This window comes from Geotrypetes seraphini, chromosome 9, assembly GCF_902459505.1.
Source record: "Geotrypetes seraphini chromosome 9, aGeoSer1.1, whole genome shotgun sequence".
NCBI lineage: Eukaryota > Metazoa > Chordata > Amphibia > Gymnophiona > Dermophiidae > Geotrypetes > Geotrypetes seraphini.
In genome coordinates, this window is record NC_047092.1 from 163,390,193 (window position 1) to 163,406,554 (window position 16,362).

Below are 16,362 nucleotides of genomic sequence, written 5' to 3' on the forward strand. Positions count from 1 at the left end.
TTGACCGATTTGAACAAAACTTGGTATGCAGATCCCTCACTACCTGGGGTGATATGTTCTGGGGGTCTCTTCACCCAAGAATTTATATGTTCTTGCTCCTGGAGGTGAAACTAAAAATGTTGTTTATAATCAAGTTTTGTGTTAGTTGTATTGTATTCATTTTGTCAAATATTTTACATTATAATTTGAATATTGTACTTTTTATAAAGCTGTAAAAAAATAATTTCATTCACCACTATAAAGTATCTTTATTTGAATCCATTTACAGTGTTATTGCTATAATTAAATACCCGTGCAACGCCGGGGCATCAGCTAGTACTGTATATTTATACGTTACATAATACTCTCCTTCACTCCCCTGACCATCTGGATGCCTATTATTTATTAAGGTTATAGATTGGCCACTACCCAAAATATGGATGACTTACAGGGGCAAGTTATATATGAGACAGCTAAAGTTGTGCACTTAAATAAATAGGCACCTATTTCAATTAGTAAATTGGCTTCAATTATGAGCCCTTTAACAAGCTCATAGTTAGAAAAATTAACAATTAATTGGGCGGTTGGTGCTTATTTATTTATTTAAAACACTTGTAGGCCGCATATCAACTCCAAGTGTCAAAGTCGGACCTCGAGGGCCGCAATCCAGCCGGGTTTTCAGGATTTCCCCAATGAATATGCATGAGATCTATCAGCACAATGAAAGCAGTGCATGCAAATAGATCTCATGAATATTCATTGGGGAAATCCTGAAAACCCGACGGGATTGTGGCCTTCGAGGACCGATTTTGACACCCCTGATCTATACGGATAGCAACGATAGATACATAATTAAAAGCTCATGATCAAAATGTACTGATTTGCACTTCCCCTATGTCATTGAAAATCACTGGACCTACCAGAAGCCCCTCCTCACCACCTATGTGGTAGATTTCGGAGAAAAAACTACACATAGAAATTTGTTTGATAGCGATAATTTTAACTGACGTTCTTCTTTTTTTTTCCAGGAGGAAGTGAAAAGGCTGCAACATACTCTGGAACAAGTTAGTGATGGGAAGTGTCTGCTTCAAAAGTGAGTGCCTAAAGTGTTTTGGTATTAAGTCAACAGAAAAGAAGCTGCCTTTGTTATCGCAAGGGTTATAGCTCTGGAAACTTACTCATAGATTCCATTATGTGTTGAACTATTATGGCATTCACATTTAATATTTTTTTCTACTACTAGGAGACAATGATATTCTATAATTGTGATAATATACTAAATAACTACAAATATGTCACAATATTATAAATTTTATATCTTTCATTAAAATATTCTTTTAAATAGTGCTCAGACCCACAACCTTCAGTGTTTAAGTGTATGAAACAAAACACCGGCTGCCATCAGACCATCATAGCACCATTTTATGTCTTATACCACCATATGTTATAATAAAGCAATCTTGTGACTAATATCTTTTTTTTTTTTTGGTTAGCTAATTTTATTTTGCTCTTATTTCAAGGTTTTACAGTGTTTCAGGAAGGCATTTGCTTTTTTTGCTTTTTTTTTTTTTCCCCAAAGCTTTATTAAAAAATGAGAATACAAAGAAATATACCACAATCCGGATACAAAAACAACCAGAAACGAACCAAAACACGAGATAAAAGGGTCTACCGCATGGTGTCTGCGCGGAGACAAAAGACAATCACCAAGAATCCAAGGACAACCCACCCCCCAAAAACCCCCCAGAACCCCACCCCCCACCCCTCCAAGCACTCCAGTGACTAATATCTTTAAAAACTTATATTTTCTGGTGGTAATGTCACACAGGATGGTCACGTGACAGGCAGCACAGCATTATAAAGTGCTCATGCTTTCTTTAAAATAGCTCCTGGAAGCCAAGAAACACAAGTCCTTCAGTGTTAATTGACCTAAAACTAATAATGCTGCTGTGGAGGGATTTTAGCTGTTTCTAACCACATATTATTTCAATATGACATAATTTAGAGAACTCAGGATTATCTCTGAACTTGGAATTCTTTGACAACCAGCAGCTACCATAGACCTGGCTCATAGCTTGTGACATACGAGGGTCCACAAATAGCGATATTGCTCTCTGACGGGCCTGAATCGAATTTAATATTAGGGCCGATGTGCTAATCTGTGAAAATATCCATGAGATGCAAATATTGCGCTTCATTGGCTGCCCATCGGTGTGCGGGTAGAATATAAGGTTCTGAGTTTGTTTAAGGTGTTCCAAAGCAACTGTCCTTCAGTTATTCGTTCCCTTTTTCGGTGGCATTCTCCTTCACGCGAGCTATGGTCTGCAGACAGCCCGATGTTGGAAATTCCGTCTTTGGTAATGTGAAGTTTACTGGAAACCGCAAATCTATCGCTGTCTGTTGAGGGTCCGGCACTGTGGAATGCCTTACCGCTGTCATTGCGTCAACTGACTTTGCTTTGGCAATTCAGAAAAGGAGTAAACTGCATCGTTTGAGCGCGCTTTTAGTGCAAGTCATGAGATAGTATAAGCATATGAAGTTGTTTCCTCTTCAGGCCAAGGGTTGTACTGTTGTTGAATTGTTTTTTGGGGTGTTTGTTATGTGACAGCGTATGGATGTGCAGGTTCTTTTAATTTTGTTTTTATTGTATTTTATTCTTTGTTTTTATTGCATTGTATTGTTTGTCGTTTCTACTGATTTTGCATGTGTGTACACCTCCCCTCAATATTCAGAGGGGTTAGGGGTCGAGCCGGCTCGCAAATAACTTTTAGGGACAACTCTGACCCATCCCTGCCTCCCGCCTCCACAAAAATGTCCACAAAAATGGCTGCCGTGAGTTCCCGCTGAAGTGTTGTGAGACCACGAGAATTCACAGCAGTCATTTTATGTGGACGGCTCTGCACGGGGAAGGAACGTAGGAAAGCGTTGTTGTCCTGCTTCACCACTAGACCACCAGGTAAGCTGTATAGAGATCTGGGAGGCAGGGAGGTAGGGGTGCTTCCATGTTTTAAAAAAAAAACTCGTGAATAACCGAAGTCGCGAGTTTTTTAAATGCGGGAATCGGGAGGGTGAAGGGTATTGTTCCCCGCCTAGATATGTAGAAAGGCGGGTTATAAATAATTTAAATAAATAGACCTTTGGCTCATTTACATCCCATAACTGCACTCTGCGAGAAATTTCTCACTCATTGCCAGAGCTGAAAACTTTCTCTTTGCTGACTGTGGCAACTCATGGGAATTTTTATTTTAATAGTTCTCCTCTTCATGTGGTGCTGGCTATCAATCAAAGAGCCCACTGACTCAAACCATTGGCCCCCCAGAAATACCCCCATGGGGCCTCTACTCCCTGATGTTTAGTGCCCCCAAACCTCCACATCAGACTCTACATGGAGCAAACTGTATATGAATAAGGGAGGGTCTCCTAGACCAGGGATTTAGCCAGACGGATGATTTTGGGTGGGCCTGAGCCTATGGTGGGTGGGCACAGTATTCATCCTCCCTTGACTCCGGTCTTCCCCTTTTCCTGCCTGCCTGACTATCAGCCCAAAATATTTAATACCTAAACCTCCCTTTTACAAAACCGTAGCGCGGTTTTTAACGCTGGCCGTGGTGGTAACAGCTCTATGAGTGTTGGAGCTGTTACTGCTGTGGCCTGCACAAAAATCCATGCTATGGTTTTGTAAGTGTGTGTAGGGGGGGGGGAGGGTAAATTATTTTCAGTGTGAATGTTAAAGAATCATTATTAGCATTTAAACAGGGATGTTGCAAAAGTATTAGGAGTCTGAAGCAAACCTTAACTGTCAATTCCTGGCTCATCTCCCCCAGGGATTTTGTTAATTAAACTCAACAAACCTGATTACCCCAACATCATCTTTCACGGAATAATCCTACAAGAAACCGAGATTATGCTTTTTTTTAGGTATATATTTACATATCCCCCCTTTTACAAAACCATAGTGTGGCTTTTAGCGCTGGCCGCGGTGGTAACAGCTCCGATGGAGTGTCAGAGCTGTTACCGCCGCGGCCAGCGCTAAAAACTGCACTATGATTTTGTAAAAGGGGAAACAATGAGGATAGTTTCCAAACTCCATTTATCCAGGTAAATGGACTTCTGGAAAATGTCCAACCTTCGCAGTGGGCTAAAATTTATGCTCATGGTTCTTTCTGTATGTGGGGCTTTCAGTAGAAATGACACGGGGACAAATTTGCAGGAACTCAATTTCCCCATCCCGTCCCTGCAAGTTTGTCGCTGTCCCTGTACCTGCCCCATTCCTGTAAACTCTGCCTTAACCGCACAAGCCTTGAACACTTAGGATTTTAAAGTGTTAGAGTCTTGTGCAGATGAGGACGGAGCTTCGGCATTGGTGGAATGAGGCATTATGACATCACAATCTGAGCTCTAGAATGTTGCTACTTATGATTTTAGTGTTTGAGGCTTGTGCAGATGAGGACAGAGCTTGCAGGACTGGGACAGAGACAGGAAAATAACTTGCGGGGACGAGACGGGAAATTTTCTTATGTTTGACTTATTTATACCATTTACCAGCTTGAGTGAATATCTTCAAAAAGGTGGTAAAGAAATTCCAATATTTTAGCCTCAACTGCAATTTTTCTTTTTTGCTCCACAGATACTGCTTTCCTAGTCCACTTAGGGGCCCTTTTACTAACCCCCTCCTTTACAAAGCTGCGCTAGCATTATTAGTGCCAGCCCCGGTGGTTAACTGCTTGGACGCTCATAGGAATTCTATGAGCATTGGAGCTGTTATCGTGGTGGCCAGCGCTAAAAACCCTAGCGTGGCTTTGTAATTTTCCCATTAGCAAGTGGTCATTACCGCATGAGCACTTACCAACACATATTTTGTAGGCTTTTAGCACACAGCAATGCCCACCCTCTAATTAATTAGCATAGCCATGCCCATTCTTAGCTCCCAAATATATTCACAATGCTAAAAATTAAATTGTATTTTTGTTAGCATGTGGGTAGTGTGCACACATGTAAAAGCTTCTGTGAGAATTCTTAGTGTACACTCACAGTATTACATTTTAACCTGCGGTAAGCACATCGTCTATTATTGAGAAAGACATATGGGAAACCACTGCTTGCCCTGGATTGGTAGCATGGAATGTTGCTACTCTTTGGGTTTTGGCCAGGTACTAGTGACCTGGATTGGCCACCATGAGGATGGGCTACTGGTCTGACCCAGTATCGATGTTCTTACGTGAGCCAAGTATAGCACAATTAAGCCATTGTAATGTAACATCACTGATGAGGTTGGCTCTGAGACATTGTGGAATGAGGCATTATGACATCACAATCTCAGCTCTGGAATATTGCTCTCATTGGGGTTCTGGAATCTTGCTACTCTTTGCGATTTGGGGTTTTGCCAGGTGCTAGTGACCTGGATTGGCCACCGTGAGAACGGGCTATTGGGCTTGATGGACCTTTGGTCTGACCCAGTAAGGCTATTCTTATGTTCTTATTTGTGCTTACCACAGTACACTTCTACCTCCATATTTGTGGTTTCTGCACTTGGGATTTGAATTATTTGTGGTTTTTAAATTTCTGGCTCCTCCCACCCGAATTACATCATCTATGGTTGCAGAGGAAAATTTTGCTGCGTTTTTCCAAGCACCGATTACCAGTGTGCACAGAGGAAATTGCAGATTCCCAGCCACTTTTCAAGAATCGGTCAAAAGGGACCAAGTCACACGCATTTGACTACTCTCACATGCAGCGCACCCCTCGTTCATATGCACTCAAGGACCAGGGATCCCCCTCACCTATTTCTCATAGCCTGACATCTTCCTCTCTCCCCAGTCAGCATGCCTCCCCCCCTCCTCCCGTATCTTTCCCTCCACGCTCCTACCGCGACCGAAGTCTGGCATCTCTCGTTCATTCTCAAACCCCACTGGTTCTACCTTCAAACTTGTCTCTGAGGTTGTCGGCAGCAGCGGTACTGTACATGGGGTTGCCTGTGGCGGCCCCAGAGCTTTCCCTTCATCGTGTCCCGCCGGAAACAGGAAATTGAGTCAAGAGGGGAGGCAGGATGCTGCGCAGGGAAAGTTATTGCGTCTGAGGGGGGGCGGGAAAGGGAAAGCTCCAGGGTTAGTTGTAGGTTTATTGTTAATGGGTGACATCAAAGATAGGTTTGAATGTGGGGAGCGGGGATGAAGTAAGGTTGGAGAGGCTAGAAAGGCTGGGGCTTTTTACCCTGGAGAAGAGAAGACTCAGAGGAGACATGATAGAGACTTATAAGATCATAAAGGGCATAGAGAAGGTAGAAAGGGACAGATTCTTCAGCCTATTGGGAGCTACAAGAACAGGATCTTTTCCAGATAACCTTTTGCCACCTTTTGCCAGCGCACGCAACCTTAACCAGTGAAGTTCTCAGCACAACGGCCCCACAACGCGGCGCGATGTGTATAAAGTAAAGTGCCCCCGTCGGAGCATCCAAAAAAGATTATAAAAAAGAGGATATGAAACTTAACATTATAAAAAAATAGGATAAGCTGTCGACCATTTTTTTAAAGGCTCCGACGGGGGTGTGGGGGGGGGGAACCCCCCCCCCCACTTTACTTTCTACAGATCGCGCCTCTTTTTTATAATTTTTTTTGGTTGGCGGGGGTTAACTTTTTGGCGGGGCTTATCTGGAAAAGATCCCAAGAACAAGGGGGCACTCAGAGAAATTGAAAGGGGATAGGTTTAGAACCAATGCTAGGAAATTTTTTTTCACTCAGTGGGTGGTGGACATCTGGAATGCGCTACCGGAGGATGTGATAGGACAGAGTACATTAAGGGGATTCAAAAAGGGATTGGACAAGTTCCTGAAGGATACGGGGATTGAGGGATATAGACAGAGATAGAGATAGGATTAGGATAGAGATAGAGATATGATCATGGAAGGGTATAGATAGACGAAAAATGAGATTTAAAGGGATATAGGATACGGGGATTGAGGGATATAGATAGAGGTAGAGATAGGATCATGAAAGGGTTTAGATAGAAGAAAAATGGGGATTAAAGGGTTATAGACAAAAGATCACTTACAGGTCATGGACCTGATGGGCCGCCACGGGAGCGGACTGCTGGGCGCGATGGACCCCTGATCTAACCCGGCAGAGGCAACTTCTTATGTTCTAATAAGGGTGAGCTACCGGAATGCGAGATTATTGGCGGTTTCACCAAATGCGAATAACATATGAAAAAGAAACCTGCAAATAACAGATGAAAAAGTTAATCTCCTATCACCACGAATACGGAGGGAGACCTGTATAGAAAAAAGGGTCCCTTAATGGGTTAAGGCAGTCCTGCACTTAAAGCCAAATAAGGAAAACAGTACCAGGAAAAGAACACAGAATATAATCAACTCTAGAATCAACTTTTGTCTATTTAATATTGTCAGTATGGCAACTTGCGATTGTCTCTGATGTTACTGTTGTGTTGTGAAGAAAAGCGACAGAACAGGGACAGAAAATAACGGCCTCTTTTACAAAGCAGCGCAGCAACAGCCCCGAAGCCCTTTAGCGCAGGGCCGTTAGCGCAGCGCAGCCGCTAGCGCAGATTTGTAAAAGAGGCCGTAAATATTCCAACTAGCGTCGCCCACATAAAATTTAGAGAGAATGCATAATAGTATTTAAAAAAAAAAAAAAAAAAAAAGGTTCCGTGAGCAGTTTAAATTAAAACCAAGGGCTCCTTTTATGAAGACGCGTTAGGGCCGTAAGGCGCGGAATAGCACGCGCTAGCCGCAACCGCCTCCTCTTGAACAGGTGGTAGTTTTTTGGCTAGTGCACGCTAATCCGGTGCGCGCCATTAAAAAACGCTAGCGCGCCTTCGTAAAAGGAACCCCAAATGTTAGGTCTCTGAAGAAAAGTAAGTTTCTAAATTAGAGATGAACATACTGCTTTTCACATGAATGTAATGTAAATTTTATATACAGGATCTGCCTTTTCTCATTTCCACTTTGCTACAGATGATGGATGTATTATTCCTTGATCCTTGCGATTGAAGTTCTATTTTGTCTTGTTTTTTTACTATGTTACAAAAATACTCAATAAATTTTATTGAACTTAAAAAAAAAAAGAAAAGAAAAGTAATTGCAAAGTGAGGCTAAACTAATCTTTTTTTTAATAGCCACCAACTCACCACGGATGAAGAAAATAATATTGAAAAACATCAGATGAATTTACTACCCCTTGAATCCAAGGTGAAAATGTAAGTAATCAAGAAAGTTGTTTTACATAAATAGGGGGATGACATATTGGATTGGCAGGTGGGGGAAGAGGGAAGTCATGTGATGTAGATTTACAGTGCAAACAGTACTCGTCATCCACATTTAACACTGGGATTTTGCTTTCAGTTATTTCTGAGGTCTGAGATTTTTTCCAAACTCTGGCACACATTAACAAATCATCCTTTCTGTAAAGCAGGAAAACTGTCTCAATCATAGACAACATCCTGGATTTCCTTCCAAATCAAGTATCTGTCCTTCTCAATCCCTTGACTCTGCTAGCTTCTCATGTCCAATACAGTACCAGTCCAAACCTTTCTGGAACTTGTCTGCTTGTCCTCTCAGATTGGTAGTAATCTGTTACAAGATGGCCACCTCCGCCACCAACGGCCACCTCTGCCGCCAATGGCCAGTGCTGAGCTTAATGTATATGCTATGGTAAGTCCAACTGCGTTCACCAGACACACTAAACTTTTCTTGGTGGAGGCTGGAAAATGAAGCCACTTCCATCTCCCCAACAGTCAGTTCAATCAACACAACTAGGGATGATCGTCGGTGAGAATATGAAGGTTGCCAAGCAAGTGGAGCATGCTTCATCCAAGGCAAGACAAATTATGGGTTGCATACGCAGGGGTTTCGTCAGCCGTAAGCCCGAAGTCATTATGCCATTGTATAGATCCATGGTGAGGCCCCACCTGGAATACTGTGTGCAATTCTGGAGGCCGCATTATCGCAAGGATGTGCTGAGACTGGAGTCGGTCCAGAGAATGGCCACCCGGATGGTCTCGTGACTCAAGGATCTCCCGTACGAAGAACGGCTAGATAAATTACAGCTATACTTGCTCGAGGAGCGCAGAGAGAGGGGAGACATGATCGAGACGTTCAAGTATCTCACGGGCCGTATCGAGGCGGAGGAAGATATCTTCTTTTACAAGGGTTCCACGGCAACAAGGGGGCATCTGTGGAAAATCAGGGGCGGGAAACTGCGCGGTGACACCAGGAAATTCTTTTTCACTGAGAGGGTGGTTGATCGCTGGAATAATCTTCCACTTCAGGTGATTGAGGCCAGCAGCGTGCCTGATTTTAAGGCCAAATGGGATCAACATGTGGGATCTATTCACAGAAGGAAAGCTAGGGGAGGGTCATTATGGTGGGCAGACTGGATGGGCCGTGGCCCTTATCTGCCATCTATTTCTATGTTTCTATGTTTCTAACTATAATAGCAACTTTCTTACATTCAGCCAATTGCCAAAAGCCTTGCACAAATCAACATTGCCAGCACTTATCCAAGACTTCTCCTTCCAGCCGACATCCATGCTAACACTCAGGGCTTGAACTTCCAAATTCCACATACCAGACTGGATTATTGTAACATTGTTCATCTTGCTGGAGCTCAAAAAAAATCTTCAAAGACTGCGTATATAATACAGAATGCAGCTGTTAGATTGATTTTTGATCTAAAGAAGTACGATCACTTCACCGATTTTTATCGTCAACTGCATTGGCTTCCGGTTGAAGCATGGGTTAAATTTAAGTTCGGCTGTATTTGTTTCAAGGCACTAACAGGTCTAATCCTAGACTATTTTATGGAATCTTTCATCATTACAAATTCTAAACCCTCTAGAAAATCTCATTCACCATTCTCGTTTCCTTCTGCAAAGGGATGTAAATATAAGAAGTTCCTTGAACGACTGCTCTCCTTCCAGGCAACCTCATGGATTAGGGATCTGGCTCACATATTCACACTTTCAAACTTGTATCAACAATTTTGACGTGCTTTAAAGATGCATCTTTTTATATAATCTTTTGGAAGTTAGTTACTGGAGGTTAATTCATTTGTTTTGCTAATCTCTGTGAACTTAATGGTATTTGCGGTATACAAGTGAATTGTTATGTTATGTTATTTTCAGCTTCTACTCTTTCTTCCATGCATATGAGTGTATAGATATCTTGAGCACCGTCTTCCAAAGCTCCCTTCCCCCAAACCTCCTGATCTAGTTCAAGCTTCAGATTCAGAGTCCATTTATTAATGAGCACAGAACGGGGTCTCAGACCCCAAAGAAACCCTATTTTTGTAAAATAGAGAGGAGATATTGTCATTATAGTGATGTAGCAACAACACTCTCCTTATCGTCATTTAAAGATTCTGGATATAGGTAAATGCAGTCCCTTGTATGCAAGTTTTGAATGACTTATGGGGGCTGCTACTTGTATGATGAATTCTTGATGGTCTAGTAGTGGGGTGGTTTTGCTATTGCCTTCCCTAGTTATCTTTACCCCCCCCCCCCCCAGCAGCGGGCTTTGGCAGATGGGCAGGCAATATTCTCGGTGGTGACCAGTGCCGCGTACCCCCCAACAAGTGGCTCGTGTACCCCCAAGGGTACACGTACCGCGTGTTGAGAAACACTGATATAGAGGAATCTTCCAAATAATTGCAGTTAGGTTGGCATCAGTGGACTGACGATCTTCATACTAGATGCAACCAGCAGAGGCAGCATTGTATTGCTATGTTATAGTCCTCTCTTGACATTCTCTTATGCTCCCATGAGCACGCTAGGGTGAGAGAATCTTTAGGGAAGAGTAGCCCAGTTCTTAGTGCAATTGCAGATAACTAAGGAAGCTAGGGTTTAAATCTCATCGATGTGATCTTAGGTAAGTCATTTAACCCTCTGTGTCCTCAAGAGCAAAATAAGATTGCAAACCCTTAGGAGGAGAAAGAAATGATCGCTGTACCTGAATGTAACTCACACTGATCTACTGCTGAAAAGGGAAAGCTAAATCCAACTTTCCCTCCCTTCCCTTCTTGTTGGCTAATGGATTACTTGTGTTTTGGGTGATCAGGAAAATGGCCATCTTCCAACCAGCATGTTATCAATTATATGCCTGGCTGGAACACACATCCTTATGCTTGGTGTGGCTGATACATTAACAGAGTTTTCTCATGTGTCTATGGGGAGATGCATAATACAAAGGCCTTAGCATGCCCATTATCACTCATGTACAGAAGAAACGTACGCATAGACATTTAAAAATAGTTTATGTATGCTACCTTGGAACACTGTTTCAGTCCAACAAGAAAAAGCTTTGTTCCTTATGTTCTTATGTTATCCGTGTAACTTTGCCAGCCACAAGCATATAACCAAACTGACTTGAACTGCGTCAGACAACCACAGTCAAAGAAAAGGTCATGTCTCAAACTGTAGTAAAATGAACCAGGACAATGGCAGATACAGTACACCGACAAATCGACACAGGACAATTCCGCTCTGAAAAATGCACCCCGACAAGTGCGCTTAGAACAATTGTGGCTCGTGAAGAATATCTGGAAGGCCCTGATTTGCTAAGACTCCTCAGGCCCCGTCCCTTGGGAGGGGCTTGAGGCGCCTCAAACCCCTCCCAAGGGACAGGGCCTGAGGACTCTCAGCAAATCAGGGCTTTCCAGATATCCAACCCTAACACTAGATAGGAAGTGAATTTTTTAAGTGTAGTTGGGGAGGGTTCCCCCCCTCATAAAAGAGGGTTACTTTGTAACCCTCAAAAAGACAAAAAAAGTATCCCGTCGGGGCAGACCTCCATGCGCACATTTGTCGTGCACGTAAATGTCGGGGCGCAGTTGTCGGGGCGCATTTCTCCTGCATGCATATGACGGGTAACAGTTCTCAGATGGATTTCAAGTGCATTCCATTGTGCTTCAAACATATTAATTTGGATACGCTTGAAGTTCGCGTAGAATGTTTTTCAGATAAAGGAAAGACCATGAAATGGGGAAGTCGACGGTAGCAAGCCACAAATTTCAGCTCTAAAAATATGACAGGTGAGCCAAAAGAAATCCTTTAGAGAAGCGGATTAGAAAACGACGCTGTAAAACTGCAGTAATGGGCTCCCATTCAGCGGGGCTTTTATGGGCCTTTTCTTCCAATATTTCCCCACAGAAAATATTAGACACAGGGCCATAGAACAGGGCTAAAGTGCTGCTGAGCAGAGCTCTAAAATAAATGTACCATAGTGTCCCTCCAGAGCAAAGTTAGGGAACCATAAAACAGACTTATGTGTGTGGTAGCTGCTTGGTGCTTGTTCATGGGGGGAGGGGGGAGAAAATAGAATGGAAAATGAAGAATTTGCAGAACTGGGCTCAGCCTTTTCAGCTGTATTTTAGATTTCAAAAAAGGATATTCTTAGATGCAGTGCTGTGTGCATCACATATAACTGCTTTTGAGAACAGTACTTCAGGTTTCTTCCCCTGATATGCACCCAGTGCCGCCACGGAATGCTATAAACACCATGGGCTAAATTTGGTAAATGCACCCAAATTTGGATGCCTCCCCCAAAAAGTGCTTACTGCTACTACCCATTGTCGTGTCCGACCATGTCCATGTCTCGTAGCCATATCTTGCGATTGGGATGGCAGGTTTGGGGGGATCTGGGTAAGCTTTGGAGGTGGTTTGGGGGGTGTTGGGGATCATGTGTTCAAGGGGTTGCCGGCAGGAGGGAGTGAGCATCCCTCCTGCCGGGGATGTTGGGGGGAGTGCCGGTTGGAGGGATTGGGTATCCCTCCTGCCGGGGATGTTTACGGGGATGGGGTTTCCCTGCCGCAGCTGCTCAGGTGATCACGGCAGAGAGATTTCCTTGCCGCAATCAGTGTAGCAGTCATGTCTATTTGAAATGTTGATAACACACACTATACAAAAATCAGACGTAACGCTCTACAATCACAAATCCTAAGATCAATGCCATAAGTAGAGTTCAAAAATTATTAATTCTTCTATTAATGTACCCAGAGAGATCACAATAATAATTCATTAATAGTGTTATAAATGTGTGCGTTTTAACCAGGAATCCAAACGTTAAGTTAATGTGAAAATTTTTTTTTTACAATGTATCAGTAATTACATAATTTAAACATACAAGAGGGTTGTTTATGACCTATGATTACAGTATTGGCTTGTTCATCTGAACAGCCATTTGGCTGGTTTGTAATGACAAAAAAGTCTGAGGTCTTTTATCCTCTTGATATGATAGCCCAGTGAATTATTATTGTGATCTCTCTGGGTGCATTAATAGAAGAAATAATTTTTGAACTCTATTTCTGACACTGATATTTGAAATGTTGGCCAGCAATTCAATGGCCTACATTTCAGCCGCTTATCACAGCCCTAGGGAGATACGTAGGGCCACTTACGCTCACCCAAGGCTACTTGCAGGCAAAACCAGGCCCACACTCAGCCTTGGGTGAGCTTAAGCGTCCCTAGGCACCTTCCTTCAACTGTGACAGATGCCTACAGTGTAGTTGGCCTGCCTCCATTTTTTGTTTAGAAAACGTGCGTCCCGATTGGCTGGTTGGACAGAGGTAGACACCTACCACTGCCTACAATCAGGACGTCGTTTATAGAATTTGCCCCATAATGCGTAATTAGACTATGGAATTCATTGCTGGAGGATATGATGAAATCAGTTAGCTTAGCAGGGTTTAAAAAAAAGGTTTGGCTAATTTCCTAAAAAATAAGTCCATAGGCCATTATTGAGATGACTTAGGGGAATCCACTGCTTATTCCTAGGATAAGCAGCATAAAATCTATTATACTACTTGGGGTCTTGATAGGTACTTGTTGGCCACTGTTGCAAAAAGGATACTGGGATTAATGGACCTTTGCTCTGTCCCAGTATGGCAATTCTTATGTTCTTATGAGAATTTACACCTGCTGAAACTTGGTATGAATGCTGGTATGAAACCGATTTTGGGTACACCCCTGATCTGCCCAAGCCCTTCTCTTAGTCAAACCCCCTTTAGAGTATCATACGAGACAATTTAGACATTCAATATTATGAAATAGCACATAGGCAGATTCCTGCATCAGTCCGAATTAGTGCAACCTATCATCAGTAATTGAATGTTAATGATCCATTAACTAATTAGATTGCACGTGGATCTGGGATCTGTACCCAAATTTGGGTGGCTTTTATAGAATCTGGTGGAATGAGTGCCTACGGACTGGACTATGTGGTATTTTAATTTCCCCTAAATTTGTTAGAACATTTATTTCACAGTTCAGAACGTGTCCTGCTCTTCAAAAATCTAAGTGTTCCGCCCTTCCTGTCGCTGGCTCTGAAAAAGAGACCCCTTAATGCTTCTGAAAATTGTTTTGCTCTCAAATGATGCACGGCACGCTTTAGCAACGCAAATGACCAGCTTAGCCATATTAGAATGTTGTTGGTTGTTCTACGGCATGGAAGTGCATCGCTGCTAAATTGGTACTTTAAACCAGTAGGAAGCCTGTATGCCCACAGCATGATGGATTGGCAAAACTAAAGCATTTCGACTAGGAGGTGGCCTGCTGTTTTAAGACTCCTCTGGGTAGTCTTTACAAATCAGACAAGGGTTTTAATTCTGGAATTACAGGGAAGGAAAATCCTTAGGAGCCGAAGGATTGTTGATCTGCAATAAAAGTGAGCTCCTAATTAGTGCTTACAACCTGTAAATGCCAACGCTGGAAAATCTCGCTGCGTTATAAATTCTATGGGCAGACCCAACTATGTTCTTTAAACATTTTGTTTAGTGAATGTTTGGTTATACGCCAGTACTTTTACAAACTATGCAAGAAGAAAGAAGTCATATTTTTATTTATTATTATTTTTTTTTAAAAGGACAAACTTCTCTTTTTATTTCTGGGGATGCAACAGAAGCAGAATTCATTGACATCTGGCTGAGGAAGGGGTGTCCTACCTACTGCACAACAGTGACACCTACAGATAGGTTTTAGGAAGGTACATATTCCAGGTTCCAAATGGAGCTGTTAGATGTTCACTAAGCCCCTCCCGGTCAGAGCTTTTACTGCAGTGGTCGGCGATAAAAAACCCTAACGCAGTTTGATAAAATGGGCCTAAAATAGCCAGACAATAGAGAAAAAGAGTAAGGACTAATAGGTGGAAGACACATAGCTCAGCAGGAGCGCGAAGAGTTGTAAGTGAAGTGGGGGGAGGGGGTTCTCCCCCACACCCCTCTCAGAGCGCAAAGGGAAAGAGGCCTGAAAGCGGTGACAGCGGCAGCGCACATTTGTCCTGCACGCAAATGTCGGGGTGGAATTATCGGCACGCCAATGTCCGGCGTGCTTTTGACGGGACACCGTGGTAAGTATGCATTGATGCTTTACTGGAACTTAGTAAAAGAATTCCTAAGAAACTAAAAATAAAGAGATTTTTTTTTTTGGGGGGGGGGGAATTTATCAAAGGATGCTAAGCGCATTAGACTGCACAACTGTGTTAGCCCCGCTAACTGCTAAAGATGCTCATTATCATCCTATGGGCATCTTTAGTGATCAGCGTGCGCTAATGTGGTTGCGTTTGCTAACGTGCTTTGCGCACTCTGATGAATTCCCCCCTAGGTCTATAAATTCTCCACTATAGTAATAACGTCCTTCGTAAGCAGAAAGATAAACTCAAGTCTTGGCAGCACCAGGAGAACCCTGAAAATTAAAGAAACTCTGTAAATCAGGGGTCTCAAAGTCCCTCCTTGAGGGCCGCAATCCAGTCGGGTTTTCAGGATCTCCCCAATGAATATGCATGAGATCTATGTGCATGCACTGCTTTCAATGCATATTCATTGGGGAAATCCTGAAAACCCGACTGGATTGCGGCCCTTAAGGAGGGACTTTGAGATCCCTGATGTAAATTGTATCGGATCAAAGAAATGATTATGTCCTGCCTCTAACGCATAAAGTATTTGCTTGGAAATGAGCCCCCAGCTTCACAACCTGTTGATGCTTTGCTAGAAATTTCTTATACCTTTCCTGTGTCCTTCGTGAGACCCCTGGGACATTTTGAATCATACACTAGTATTCTATAAGGACAAATAGGTGCCTACTTTTTGTTAAAATAGAATAGGATATTCAGAATGGGATGATCCTATTGGAATATTTATTTTTTTTGTAGTTATATACCACATATAGTCTAAGTGGTTTACATTCAGGTACCTACCGTAAGCATTACATTACGTTACGTTACATTTCTAGACCGTAAAACCTTGCGCTAAAAATTTTACAAACAAGAATGACTTCAGTAACTTTCTGTAATGTATTTAAGAATAAGGCCTAATAGAGAGCATAACTTCTTATCCCAGGTAGCTGCCTGAAAAGCTAATAGGCGTTGTTGGAACTTCTTAT

At 42.6% G+C, this 16,362-nt stretch overlaps 1 protein-coding gene across 1 annotated transcript in view; it reads left to right on the top strand.

Moving 5' to 3' along the window:
- Positions 1–16,362, top strand: part of LOC117366801 (schwannomin-interacting protein 1-like) — a 793,287-nt gene that overhangs the window by 252,031 nt on the left and 524,894 nt on the right. The window contains exons 2-3 of the mRNA XM_033958698.1: positions 1,008–1,072; positions 8,110–8,190. Of these exons, the coding sequence (XP_033814589.1) occupies positions 1,008–1,072; positions 8,110–8,190 (146 nt within the window). The remainder of the gene's footprint in view (positions 1–1,007; positions 1,073–8,109; positions 8,191–16,362) is intronic.